This window comes from Bathycoccus prasinos (genome assembly GCF_002220235.1).
Source record: "Bathycoccus prasinos genomic : chromosome_5".
Taxonomy (NCBI): Eukaryota; Viridiplantae; Chlorophyta; class Mamiellophyceae; order Mamiellales; family Bathycoccaceae; genus Bathycoccus; species Bathycoccus prasinos.
The window spans coordinates 644,828-658,462 of NC_024004.1; the positions used below are offsets into that span (position 1 = coordinate 644,828).

The window sequence follows — 13,635 nt, forward strand, 5'->3', positions numbered from 1 at the left end:
GGTATATATAAAACGACGATTATTAAATACTGCATAGCCATTTTTTATTTACAACAAAAGGATATATATCAACTTTTTCTCTCAACCAGACTCTTGTATCGTGCGCGCGGGATTTCCGAGTAAGCTCCCGAACCCTTTCCTCCCTCCGCCGCTTTCCCCGGCATCCAATCCACCGCTACCACTCAACGCTAATCCAGAAAACTTCCCACTCCCACCTTCTTTCGTCCCAGCTTCGGCGTCCATGACCTCGCTCAAAGCCAACGCGAACTTGGCGGCGTCGCCGGCTCTCACGCGCATCTCCATAGACGCCTTCTCGCCGCTTTTCGTCGTGTATTGAAAAATCGTCGTTTGCAATTCCGTGTACGCTCGTCCAAAGTGTGTGGAATGGTCTAACCCTTGACTTTCGACGGCGGACGCCACTCGGAGTGGAACTTTCACCACGTTTTCCAAAAAGACAATCGAAGCGTAAATCATCGCCGCGGTGAAAGAAGTGACCACGAGAAGGCCAACTAAAGCCGCAGCTAAAACGTTCCCGGCGTTCTTCCCACACCCTATAAACGCACCGCAGTACGCTCTCTGCGAATCAGGCGTGTTATAGACTAGATTGTAAAAACTTTCCTTGGTGAACAACGCGGTCGCGATGAGCCCCCAGACGCCGCCGAAAAGATGGATCGGCACCGCGTCGACGACGTCATCGATTCGTCTCCTGAGCAACAAACTCGAACTCAAGCTATACACGATCCCGGCGACAATGCCGATCAACACGGCGAGTGCCGGGTGTACCAACGCGCACGATCCGGAAATGGATACCAACCCAGTCAAAATCCCATTATTCATCCTTTGCGGGGAAATTTGCTTTTTGTTTCTCGCCAAATCGAACACGACGACGCTCAACCCGCCAAACGCCGCCGCAATCGTCGTACAAACCGCCGTTCTCGCCACGATATACCTCGAAGCGCCTTCAAATTGATCGCCTCGGACATAAACTCCAACACTTCCGGTGTTAAACCCGTACCACCCGAACCACATTAAAATTGTCCCAAACATTTGAAACACCGGCGATTGCATCGGCAACTCGTTTATCTTCCCTCCAATCCCAAACCGTTCCGATCTCGGCCCGATGTACCAACACGCCACCAAAGCAGCCGTCCCACCAACCACGTGGACGACTAAGCTCCCCGCGAAATCCACAACCCCAACCCCGAACAGTCTGCTCCCCGCATCTACTTTAAACGCAGACATCCACCCTTTCGACGACCACACCCAGTGCGCGACCATCGGATAAATAAACGAAACCGTCAACACCGTCAGCGGGATGTACGCCTTAAAGTTCATCCTCTCCGCGACAGCTCCGCTCATAATCGTCGCCGCCGTCGCGGCAAAACTCAACGCAAACGCAAAGTGCGCGTAAAAAAACGCCGCGTCCGCTCGCAAATGGCCTTGCGATATCGACCCGGCGAACGAATTCTCCCCCGAGCTCCTCCTTTTCTCCATGTCTGACAACGCGAATTCCGTGGTTCCAATGAACCCTCCCGACGAGTCGTCTCCGTACGCGAACGCGTACCCCCACAAATAAAAACAGCACGCGGAGATGCACACGTCGAAGGCGTTTTTGAACAAGATGTTTTTCGTGTTTCGGATGGAGACCGAGCCGACTTCGAGGAGCATGAACCCTCCTTGCATGATGAACACCAAGGTGGTCGCCCAGAGGAGGAAAAAAACGTTGAGGTCGATTTCAGTCGATTCTAAAGTTAATAAATTACGACTTATATGGTTCATCATCATCACTTTACGCTCTAAAATGCATGTAAATACTCTCTGTCTCTCTGACGCTCTCTGTCTCTCCAGTTTGAGGCAGGGTAAGATATATACTACAGATGTGTGAAGAGATTTCCCTGAGGACAAAAGGACAAAGTAAGCCGCCAGATTTAGTTTAGGGTTGTTGTGCTTGGGGTTTAGGCAACATGAAAGGAGGGAGAATTTGGAGAAAAATCACTTCAAAAAATGGCAACCACAACAACATGATATGATGGGCGACGACGAAGAAGACAAAGGAGGATCAGGAGAGCGAGGAGTGTTTACGTGTTTACACGTGGCGGAGAAACCGTCTCTGGCGAAATCTATCGCGCAGCTTTTATCGTCGTCGTCCTCGTCGTCTTTGGATGATTGCGATGAGAAGAGTTCGTTGGGGAACAAAAGAGGCACAGGATTAAAAACGAAGAAAACAACCGTCGGTTCGATCGAGATACACGAGTTTTACCGACCGTTTTTACGGAAGAAATGTTTGCATCGATTCACCTCCGTCGCCGGGCACGTGTGCTCGATCGATTTTCCGGACAAATTTCAAGACTGGGACCTCGATCCGAAACTGTTGTTCGATTGCAAGACGGAAAAGAAAGTCACCGCTGGGAGAATACGAGGGAGTTTAGAACGAGAAGCGAGAACGTGCGACGCGCTGGTGTTGTGGTTAGATTGCGATCGAGAAGGGGAGAACATATGTTTTGAAGTCATGGACGCGGTCGTGCCTCGCATGAGAGGAGGAGGAGGAAGGTATGAGAATGTTTACCGGGCAAAGTTTAGCGCGATATCGAAACCGAGCGTAGAAAACGCGATGAAAAATTTAACGAAACCGAATAAGAACGAAAGCGACGCGGTGGACGCGAGGCAAGAACTGGATTTGAAAATGGGCGTCGCGTTCACGCGGTTTCAGACGAAGTATTTTCAGGATAAGTTTAGCGGGTTTGATTCGAGGTGCGTGAGTTACGGGCCGTGTCAAACGCCGACGCTTGGATTTTGCGTGAAGAGACATTTGGAGATTATACGGTTCGTCCCGGAGAGTTTTTGGCGGTTAAAGTTGAATTTACCAACAGTTGCGGCGGCGAGTTTAAAACAAAGCGATGATGACGTCGTCATCGTCGACGACGATAACGGAATGGCGACGAAGACGACGAGTTACGAAATAGCCGAATGGAAGTGGCATCGCGAACGCGTTTTCGACGAATCGAGCGCGATATCTTTAGAAGCGTTGTGTTCGGATTTTCTGAAAAAGAAGGACAAGAAAGGCACATTGGTCGGTACGATCCGTTCGAAGCAATCGAAACGGCCTCCGCCAGGCATGAATACGGTTGAAATGTTGAAAACGTGTTCGAAAATGGGCATCGGCGCGCACCGAGCGATGCAAATCGCCGAGAGATTATACTTGGACGGGTTCATTTCCTACCCGCGAACGGAATCGTCGGCGTATCCGCCCGGGTTTGATTTCAAAAGCATCGTCGCCTCCCAAACGAGCAACGACGAGTGGGGCGACGTCGCTAAAAAGATTTTAAGTTTTTCTTCGATTCGAAAACCGTCCGGTGGACAAGACGCCGGCGATCACCCGCCGATTACGCCCGCGGGAAGATTCGGGAATCGAAATTCCATGAACGGCGAAATGTTTCGCGTGTATGAGCTCATATCTAGACACTTTTTAGCGACGTTACTTCCGGATCTAGTATTGGAAAACATAGAGAGCGAAATTGTGATTGCCGAAAGCGAACGGTGGAAAGCGAAAGGGGTGAAAATTCTCGATTTCGGTTGGACCGAGGCGTTGCCGAGACGAGCGCCGAAACTTAAAATAATCCCAGACGCGTATCAATTGTCCGATAACGAGAGTAAAAATAATAAAAGCAGAGACGTGGACGTGATTTCAGTCACAATTGAGCGAGGCGAAACGCAACCGCCGAATTATCTCACGGAATCTGAACTCATAGGCACGATGGAGAAAAACGGCATCGGCACCGACGCTTCCATTCCAACGCACATCAACACCGTCGAGGCGCGTAAATATTGCGAAATCGTCCCAAGAGACGGACGAAGAGTCATACCAACTGATTTAGGAATCACTTTATGTCGAGCGTATGCGTCCATCGACGAAGAGCTCGCGTTGCCGACCGTTCGCGCGCACATTGAAAAACAACTCGATTTAATCGCCGAAGGTAAAGCGGATAAAAACGCCGTCGTTTCGCAGGCGTTGATGCAAATCAAAGCTAAGTTCATACATTTCGAGAAGAACATCGCCATCGTTGACAACTTATTCGAAGCCTCGTTCGCGTCTCCGAAAGAGCTTCAATCTACCCCACACACCGTGTGCGGTCGATGTCGAAGGTACCTGAAACTTCAAGCGTCCGGGAGACGCCACGGACGGAAAACGTTTAGATTGTTTTGCGAAACCGAGGCGGAAACGTTTGAGTGTCCACGAAACGCGAGCTCGATTAAACCGTGGTCGGGAAGATTTTGCGAGATTTGCGATTTCGAGTTATCCATATACGAAACATCCGACGGCGAACGCGCGTATCCGTTCTGTCCGTTTTGCTATAACCATCCGCCAGATTTTGGGACTTCTTCGAGTAAAAGCGGCGGGTGTCCACATTCCGTTTTACACCCGATCGTGAGCGAACGCGCGATTGCTCCTTGTCCAAATTGTGAAAAAGAAACCGCGAAGGATCCGTATTACTTGGCAAACGCGACTTTGGGTGCCGCGGGATCGTCCTCGACGGCAGCCTCCGTGGTTTCTTTACCGCAACTCTTGCTCGACCCGATTTTACGCAAAGGCGGACGATGGCGCTTAAACTGTACCAAATGCGACTTAATCGTTGGCTTACCCAAAGGTTTAAAAAAAGTTGAGGTTTCCGACGAGCACGAGTGTTCCGCGTGCGACGCGAAGTGTTTGATCATGACAAAAATCTACGGCGAGCGAGACGAGACGGAGGAGTTTGAGAAAATTGCTTGTTGTTTCTGCGAAGACGACATTCGAGAAACGTCGACTGTTCAATTCGCGAGTTCTCTCTCTCTCGGAGGTGGAGGTGGTGGTAGAGGAGGCAGAGGAGGCGGAAGAAGATAGAATTGAGGAGCAAAGGAACGTGGCAATTGTAACAGATGTACTAGTAGTAGTAGTAGAGATAATAGAGATAATAGTAATGATAAGAGCTAAAATTTACGTTTTGTTGAATTAAAAAAATCTAAGTGTGTTGTGTTTCATCTCAATTAAGCCATCGCCTTCTTGACAATCGCGGATCTCTTCGATCTCGCAATCGCAACCTTAAATCTATCAAAATCAGTCAACGTCTTTCTCGCGCTTTGCCTCGCGATCTTTTGCCCCCACTTAGACGCCGCGAATTCCGCCGCCGCGCCTTTGTGCGCCGCCGCCAACGCCGCCGCGTCCGGACATCTCCCCGTGTCCAATTTAATCGGCGTGATTGCTAAGCGTTTCAAGTTGATGATGCATCGCTTGATGCCCGGCGCGTCGACTAAAACTCTGTTTTGGTCCACCAAGTCGACGACGACGACGAGCTTGCCGTACAATTTGTCCGCTTTCAAGTTGACCAGCGCGACTCGGCCTAATTCGATGTTTCTCTGTTGTTCATATTGGTAGGAGAGGAAAAAGACGTTTTGGTAAGTATGCGTTGCCAAGAGCGAGCAGAGAAAGTCATCGAGCGCTCTCCCCCGGATGACTTTACGACGACGACGACGAGTGACATCGAGAGGCTTTCGCCCCGAGAGACGGAGAGAAAACAGAACACCATCGCCGCGAAAGAGCGACCGCGCTCTCTCTCAACGAGAGCGGAAAAACCCCATCCGGTCGCAAAGTCGCGCGTAAACGCGCGCAATCGTACGAAAACCCTCTCGCACATCCAACCATCCGGTTCGAAAGCATACGCCTCGAACGAACGACTCTTTGCTGCGCGCGACGAAGCACCCCAACGCGCATTCAACTCCTCGCGCGTGCACCGTCCGCCCCGATTTCCGACTTTCAAAGCGCAAAGAAGCGCAATTTTCTCGTTCGCATCAGGAGACTCGTCTTTCGCGCGCAAAATTAAAAAAATCCAAATCCATGCGACGACGCGTAGAAAGGACGCGACCGTCCAATCCGCCACGCGTCGAGCGCATCGAATCGCACGAAATGCGCTGAATATCAAAAGAATATAGAAACAGAGAGGGAGAGACGAATGTGTCTGTGCGCACCTGGAACGGCATGTTTTTTCTCGACTAAATCGTTTTGTGGTTTTTTTTTATGAGGAGGAAAAGGACAACTCTTTTGGGGAGAAAAAATTGGCTTCAAAAAAGAAGCACGTTTGGACAAAATTGGACACTTTACGAAGAGCGTTGCTATATCTTACGAAACATTCATTCACACACCGAAAGAGAGAAAAAGAGAGAGCACAGAAAATGACGATCGATTACTCGAAGTGGGATGCGATCGAATGTTCGTCGTCTGATTCAGAAGAGTTTACCAATGCCGACGCGAACGATGATGATTATGATGATGATTTCGAGGGTGAAGAGGTCGTTGAGAGAGATACGGGCAAGAAGAAGAATGATGAGAACGAAAAAGAACCCACGAAACGGGATGACGAAAAACGAGACGCGTTGCATGAGAACTACGACGTCGTCGTAGGCGAGAGACTCTTTAAGGAGGATGAGAAACTCACTAAAATGAAGGAAATGTTTTACGACTACACAATCGAGCGAGATATGAAGAGGGTAGAGAAAGAGTACCGGGAGAAACAGAAGAGAAATCCGCAGGATTTTTCAATGACGTACGAACCTTCTGGAGAGAAAGAATGGCGAACGATCGGGACGAACATATTCTCAGTCGCTTTGTGCGAGTTTCCTAAGACCCTGCGGAAGTTTTTGAAACGAGTTGGACGGGAGTGGGTGGAAACGTTCGCGTGTACGGTGAGACGAGAGGAATTGAAAAAAGAAGTATATTTGCCAAAAGAGGATTCGTATCACGTGAGCATATGTTGTGTTCAAGACGTGGCAAAAGATGATGAGAATGTCGGTGTATTAGGGAAGCCGGATGACGCGCTCGACGACGAACAGTTGATTGCGATTATGAGAAAACTAGTTACAATTACGAAAGAAACGAATGGTTTTATTGAACTGAAACCAGTCGGCGTTCGTCTCGGAACGGATGGAGGTGTCGTCCTGGCGTGTGAAATAGATAAAACGCTACAAGAACTTAGAGAGAAAACGATCGAGGCAACGATGGAAGCAACAAATGGTCTTTTCACGGGACGCGCGAAACCAATGGTTCTCATCACCATCGCGCGAACGCTCGAGAATCCAATCGTCACGTCTTTTCAAAGCAAAGTTATTAAAATTTTCAAGGAGAAGTACGAACGCGTCTATTTAGCGCCGATTCGAATCAAATCAATATTTTTCTCGCACGAGACTCGATGGATGCACGAGAAGATAGATTATCGTTGCGAATTAATGTTAGGCAAAGAGAACGGCGAAGCGCTGGAAGATTTCGACGAGTATTTAATACGGAGACGAGAACGGAGAGAGCGAAACGATGATGATTCAGATGATGATGATTCAGATGATGACGATGATGATTCATCTGGGTGGGACTCGGACGAATACAAGAAAGCGTGCGAAAAAGATAAAGTAGGTCTACCCGGAGATCTTATGCGCGTATTGAATAACTACATCGATATCCGCAGAGAGGTGGGGGATGAGGGATAAGAGCCAGTTTTAATCTCCAAAATAAAATACAATAACACATCTCTCTGTAAAACTGCGCGTAGTAATCAGCATGAGGCTTTGCGCTTTGACGACGATTCAGACGACGACGACGCGTTGTTGTTGCTCTTTACTTCTGTTTTTTATGGTGACTTTTACGAGAACGATGCATGCGGAGGCGTACATGGCGGCGATAAACCCGGCAAAAGTGTCTAATCAGGCGGCAACATCATCATCGGATTCGTCCAATGATTTCGATTTCGAGTCGCTCGGAGAAGGGACGGCGCCGTCGTTAAACCCGAACGATTACAAAGAGTTTAAAGAATCCTATTCAGAACAGGCTTTAATGAATAATAGAAACGAAGAAGACGAGACGGAATATCACGCGGAAAACGACGTGGAAGGGAACTTGGATTTGTCTTCGAAAGCGACGACGCACGAGATTTTGGAAGCGTTGTCCGATCAGTCCATCGCGGACGACGCGGAGGAGCAAATAGAATCGATCGCGGATGGAGAGGAAATCGCGGATAAAGATGGGTTTGTGGTCGAACACGATCACGGGGACCCGAACGGGCACAGGTGTAAACCGTTAGTCGGGTTGAGAGGTTTGGAGACGCTTCGTAAGAACGAAAAGAGATTGAAGGAGGCGCACGAACGCGGGTTGAATCGGGACGAGTTGAAGAAGAATCCGGAAGGTTTATTAGAGAGAGAGGCGGCATACATCGACGCCGAGGAGACGAGGATTGGGTACGAAAACTGTTTGACGACCGTGATGCCGACGTTGTTAAAAACGACGGATTTTACGGCCACCATACGGTGCGAGACGAAAACCGCGCACGAAAATTTTAACAAATACCGAAGAGACGCTTTGAAGAACAAGCAGTGGTACGACGAGTTACCAGAGCGAGGACGTTTTTCGCACACCCGAGGCACGGTCTCAAAAAAAGCCGGGAAAGTCATCGCGTTATACAACGGGTACGCCGTTTGCGTCAAAGAAACCATCCCGACGTTACATTTACATCTCATGGATTTACACAAGGTTGCGAAAAACAAAGACGACACGCACCATTTAATCGAGCGCCCGAAGTACGATCCGAGAGGTATTTATAAGACCAACGGGAAACCAAGCGGAGGGAACGCCGGGTTGGAGAGAAGCGTCAAAGAGGCGTTTCATTTGTTCAGCACGAAAGATGAAAATGGGAATAAAAAGAAAGGCAATACTAAGAAAGGATCGCGGCGGATGAAATCGTTGTAATCGAAATGTGCTTTGCTTTAGACTCTTACATAGTAGTAAAAAACACCGGTGTAAAAATAATTTTCTCGAGTTGAATTTTCTTCATTTTTCTTCTCTCGACTAATCGAACGAAAGAGAAGAGCGTTAGTAGAGTCGTATTCCTAAATAAACTGCGATTATTATTGTGAAGAAGAAGAAGAGGAGAAGAGGAGAACCCGTGTATAGATACATATATACATATAAGCAAACTCTGTCTTCTCGCTTTCGCTCTCGTGAGTTGCGCTAAACATACGGACGAGGAAGAGGAAAGGAAGAATTTCGATCGATCGGAAACGCAAAACTCATTGAATTCAAATCGGATTGAACGCAAACCAACGCCGCGTTCGCGTTGCTTGCGCTGCCGTTGAAAAGTCGCCATGGCAGAGGCCGAGGAAGAGGAAGCGCGAGAGGAGGACGTCGACGATGGAGAAAACGGATTGAGAGGAGGAGAAGAACCAGAAAAGGCGGCAGCGAAAGGCGGTGACGACGACGAGGAGGAAAAATTAGACGCCGGCGTTGGTGCGGAAGAAAACGACGAGAAGGATTCAGAAGACGATTCAGACGACGATTCAGACGACGATTCAGACGACGATTCAGAGGAGGAGGAGGAATCTGGCGACGAGGAACCGTCCGATGCGGAAGATCTCGAGGGTGACGAAGAAGAAGAAGAAGAAGAAGAGAATACTAGGAAAAAGAAGACACAAAAGAAAAAGAAACGCAAAAACAAGTTCATCGACGACGTCGCGGACGAAGACGACGACGAGGACGACCGACGAAAAAAGAAGAAGAAACGAGCGAAAGGTAAAGATGGTAAAGCGGTGAGTCGATTTATCGACGACATCGCGGACGCGGCTGGATCGGACGACGAGGAAGACGAGGAAGGCGACGAGGACGAACCCATCGACGACGCGGAAAGAGAGGCTTTGGCGAGAGAGATGGACACGAGGTTACACGCGAGAGTCGAACAAGCGCAGAGGATTGATGCCGCGGACGATGAAGAGTTGGAGAGAATGGTAAAGGAGAGGTACGAGTCCAGACGGTACGCGGACGCCTACGACGAGGAAGGTCAGAGACGAGGTCCGATCGTGAACGAGTACGTCGATCAGCAGTCGTTGCATCCAACCGTTCGCGATCCGAAATTGTGGATGGTCGCGGTGAAGCAAGGTAAAGAGAGAGAAGTGACGATTTGTTTGATGCAGAAGATGATCAACTTGCAAAAAACGAACAAGCCGCCGATGAAAATCATGTCCGTGGTGACGCAAGATCATTTGAAAGGGTACGTCTACGTCGAAGCCATGCGCGACGATCACGTCAAGAAGGCGTTGCAAGGGTTGAGGCACGTGTATCACATGAAACCTCCGAAATTGGTGCCGTTGAAGGAAATGGTAGAATCAATTTCCGTGGCGAAGAAAGAAGTCGAGGTTATTCGACCGGATTCGTGGGTGCGCATGCGATCGGGGGTGTACAAAGCGGATTTGGCTAAAGTTGTCGAAGTGAACTACGGGGATAACTCGTGCGTGGTGAAAATCTTACCTCGATTCGATTACCAACATTTGGCGGATAAAGAATCCGGCGAGGCGAAGAATAAGCCGAAACCGACGGTGCGACCAGCCGCGAGATTGTTTTCTGAAACCGAAGCCAAAAATAAGAATTTATCGTTCGAGCGCGGGAAATTCGACCGAACGTTGAACGACCGCGTGGACGTTTTATGTGGAACGCACAAGATTAAAGACGGGTACTTGCTGAAACGATGCGCGTTGACGACGGTGAAATTGACCGAAGCGCCTTCGCTAGATGAGATTCAAAAGTTTGCCCCGGGCGGCGATGAAGAGGACGACGACTTTGACGACGAAGAAGACGATGAAGACGGCGGAGCGCGACGAAAGAAGTCGACGAACAACCACATCAATCGTCTCGCGAAACTAACTATGAATGAAAAGAAAGCGAGCAAGAGCGCGGCGGCGAGATTTCTCGTCGGCGATCAAGTCATCGTCGTTGAAGGTGATCTTCGAAACTTGGAAGGCGTGATTAAACGCGTCGATGCCGATGGACGCGTTATAGTCGATCCTTCGCACAAAGATCTCACCGATCCGTTGCCATTCAACCCGGAGCAGTTAAGAAAACACTTTAAAGTTGGTTCTACCGTTCGCGTCGTTCACGGCGCGCACGAAGGCGCGAGCGGGATGGTGGTCAAAGTTTCTGACCAAATCGCGACTGTTTTTTCCACGTCCACGAACGAGGAGTTTTCCGTCTTCATGCGCGATCTTGCAGACGATGCTGAAGCGGCGACGCGCGTCGACCGCATCGGCGAGTACGCTTTACACGATTTGGCCATGTTGGACGACGGAAACGTCGGCGTTTTGACTCGAGTTGAGAAAGATGTCGCGTTTGTGCTCACGAACGTCGGCACATTAGAACGACCAAACGTGAAAGCTTGCAAGCTCGCGGATTTCAAACGAAAGATGAACTCGAGAAATCAAACCGCGCAAGACGGTGCGATGGAACTCATCGACGTTGGATCTATCGTCCGAATAAACGAAGGCCAACTGAAAGACGTCAACGCGACGGTAGAACACATCTATAAAGGCACGATTTGGGTCAAAGCCAGAGGCGTTCAAAGAGACGGCGGGATTGTTTGTTTGCGATCTCGTCAGTGCTTCGTCCACGGTGGACAAGGAACTCGACAAGGTGGAGCCATCCCTGGTCTCACGCCTGCCATGCAATCGGCGTTTACCAACGCGCCGAAATCGCCGGGTCATGCGCTCATCGCGCAATCCATGGGTCTCACGGCCCAAATGGCCAACGCGAGCGGTGGCATGTACCAACAGCCAGCGGTGCAACAGCGACGACCGGTTATTCAACAGCGCATGGGCAGAGAACGTGCGGATCCTATGGTTGGTAAGCTCGTTACCATTCGCCGAGGCGTGTATGCCGGATACAAAGGGAAAGTGGTCGATTGCGGACCGAAAACTGCACGAGTTGAGTTACAAGCGCAAGCCAGAACGGTCACGGTTAACAGAGACGAACTCGGTGGTGGACCTGGCTCTACGACTACGTATGGTACGGCTGCTCCAGCTGCGTACGGAGGCTACGGCTACGGGCAACAACCGGTGGATCGATACGCGGCGCAAACGCCGGCACACACGGCGGCAACTCCGGCGCACGGTGCAGGCTACGCGACAACGCCGGCCAGAGACAACGCTTGGAACCCAACGATGACTCCAGGAAGAGACGACGCGTGGGGTGCGGACGAACCCGCTGGGGCTCATGCCGGGTCCATCGCCGCCGAATACGGCAAAAACGATAAGGGTGGAAAGAAACAACTCGTTCCTGATGGTTACGACGGCGATTACTTGCCTGGTACGGTCGTGAAGCTCATGAACGGCTCGCAAGGTGTCGTGAAGAGAGTTCACGGCGTCGGCGGTTCAGCGTTAGACGTCCAACCGGGCATCTCCAACGTCAAATCTGGCGTGGAACACTTTGAGAAAATTTCTCGAGGCGCTCGCGCGGAAACCGTGGCGGAAGAAAACGTCGAGTTGGTCGTCCCGCTCAAAGGCGACGACGTCATCGTCGTCAACGGGGACGAGAGAGGGGAAGTTGCCGAATTGGTCATGGTGGACGGTGCAGATGGCGTTTTGAAAATCAAATCGAGCAATCAAGAAAAGAACGGAGAAGTCATCATCGTCGACATGTCGCGATTGGCGAGGTATTTCGACGATAAATAATTTACGATTGATTGAAAAGAAGGAGAAGAAGAAGAAGAAGAAGAAAATATAACAAGAAAATATAACAACACAACAAACATTTTGAGTTGAACATGCAATGATAAAAATACTTACGCTACTACGTACATATCTAGATTTAATTTCTATAAAATACTACCTAACTACTACTCTCTATATCGCTGTTATATTCACGTATCTATTATTTATTTACCCGGTCCGCCTAACAGGCCAACGCAGCCTTCTTTCGAAGCCATGCATCTCGAATACGTCTCGCGCTGAAATTTCACCAAGTTTCCTACAACCGGCTGTCGTTCCACGATGTTCCCATCCGGCAGATAATCTCGATGATATTTCACCAAATCGCTCCCATCTTCCATAAATTTCAACACGGTTACCCCGGGAAGATCTCGAAAGCTCCCTATCCCCAAATCCATGCTTAAATTCCATTCCGCGACGTACTTATCCGCGTCGCACACTTCGTCCGTTACGCTTAACCATTGCCGGGAAAAATCAAACTGGTTCTTCAAGTATTGCCGCATGTTGTCCCGCCCAACGACTCTGGTCAACCCCGGTCCGTCCGTGTACTCCACGTTTGCGGAGTAATGCGACAAGCACGCTTGCTTCCAGTTCTTCGCGCCGGACTCTTGGTTGCAGATTAATATTTGCCTCGCGATATCCAACCGTTCTTTGGAGAAGTTCCCGCACGTTGAGGTCAAAGGCACGCTCGTTTCCGGTATTGGCAGAAACTTCGTCTCCGCGAATGCCACGAAAAATGGGTTGTGGTCGTTTACCATCGTCATCGTCGTCGTCATCATCATCGCTACCGCCATCATCGCCGCCGCTTCGGACTTTGTTTCCTCCATCATATCTATATTTTTACCTTCGCCAAAATCATCATCATCACGACGACTACAAACCTTCCTCCTCTTCTTCATTTTCTTCGCTTTTGCTCCCACGCGGTGGTGGTTGAGCATCGAGTTACGGTGGTTACGGTGGTCGATGCAACAAATGCCAGAAAAAGTCGTCTGAATCGTCGACATTTTTCCGCCTTAATAATATGGTTATGAATGAGGTGGTTTGATGACAAAAAATGAAGCGAATGTGCTTCAGTTTTTTCCCTAACGAACAAGT

General features: G+C 49.6%; 7 protein-coding genes across 7 annotated transcripts; 4 read left to right on the forward strand and 3 right to left on the reverse strand.

The window, feature by feature from the left end:
• Positions 1-81: 81 nt before the first annotated feature.
• On the reverse strand, positions 82-1,779 carry Bathy05g03560 (ammonium transporter; the record flags this gene model as incomplete). The annotated part of the gene is made up of 1 exon (XM_007513230.1): positions 82-1,779. The coding sequence occupies one exon, from the start codon at positions 1,777-1,779 to the stop codon at positions 82-84; it is 1,698 nt and encodes a 565-aa protein (XP_007513292.1).
• Positions 1,780-2,029: 250 nt separating this feature from the next.
• Bathy05g03570 (predicted protein) lies at positions 2,030-4,879 on the forward strand (the record flags this gene model as incomplete). Its single annotated transcript, XM_007513213.1, has 1 exon — positions 2,030-4,879. One exon carries the CDS (start codon positions 2,030-2,032, stop codon positions 4,877-4,879), a length of 2,850 nt encoding a protein of 949 aa, XP_007513275.1.
• A 143-nt stretch (positions 4,880-5,022) lies between these two features.
• On the reverse strand, positions 5,023-5,561 carry Bathy05g03580 (predicted protein; the record flags this gene model as incomplete). Its single annotated transcript, XM_007512915.1, has 2 exons — positions 5,023-5,389; positions 5,425-5,561. The coding sequence occupies 2 exons, from the start codon at positions 5,559-5,561 to the stop codon at positions 5,023-5,025; spliced, it is 504 nt and encodes a 167-aa protein (XP_007512977.1).
• A 643-nt stretch (positions 5,562-6,204) lies between these two features.
• On the forward strand, positions 6,205-7,509 carry Bathy05g03590 (unknown protein; the record flags this gene model as incomplete). The annotated part of the gene is made up of 1 exon (XM_007513193.1): positions 6,205-7,509. One exon carries the CDS (start codon positions 6,205-6,207, stop codon positions 7,507-7,509), a length of 1,305 nt encoding a protein of 434 aa, XP_007513255.1.
• Positions 7,510-7,672: 163 nt separating this feature from the next.
• On the forward strand, positions 7,673-8,761 carry Bathy05g03600 (unknown protein; the record flags this gene model as incomplete). The annotated part of the gene is made up of 1 exon (XM_007512982.1): positions 7,673-8,761. One exon carries the CDS (start codon positions 7,673-7,675, stop codon positions 8,759-8,761), a length of 1,089 nt encoding a protein of 362 aa, XP_007513044.1.
• A 395-nt stretch (positions 8,762-9,156) lies between these two features.
• Positions 9,157-12,504, forward strand: Bathy05g03610 (predicted protein; the record flags this gene model as incomplete). Its single annotated transcript, XM_007513181.1, has 1 exon — positions 9,157-12,504. The coding sequence occupies one exon, from the start codon at positions 9,157-9,159 to the stop codon at positions 12,502-12,504; it is 3,348 nt and encodes a 1,115-aa protein (XP_007513243.1).
• A 203-nt stretch (positions 12,505-12,707) lies between these two features.
• Positions 12,708-13,544, reverse strand: Bathy05g03620 (predicted protein; the record flags this gene model as incomplete). Its single annotated transcript, XM_007513120.1, has 1 exon — positions 12,708-13,544. The coding sequence occupies one exon, from the start codon at positions 13,542-13,544 to the stop codon at positions 12,708-12,710; it is 837 nt and encodes a 278-aa protein (XP_007513182.1).
• Between the last annotated feature and the right edge of the window lie 91 nt (positions 13,545-13,635).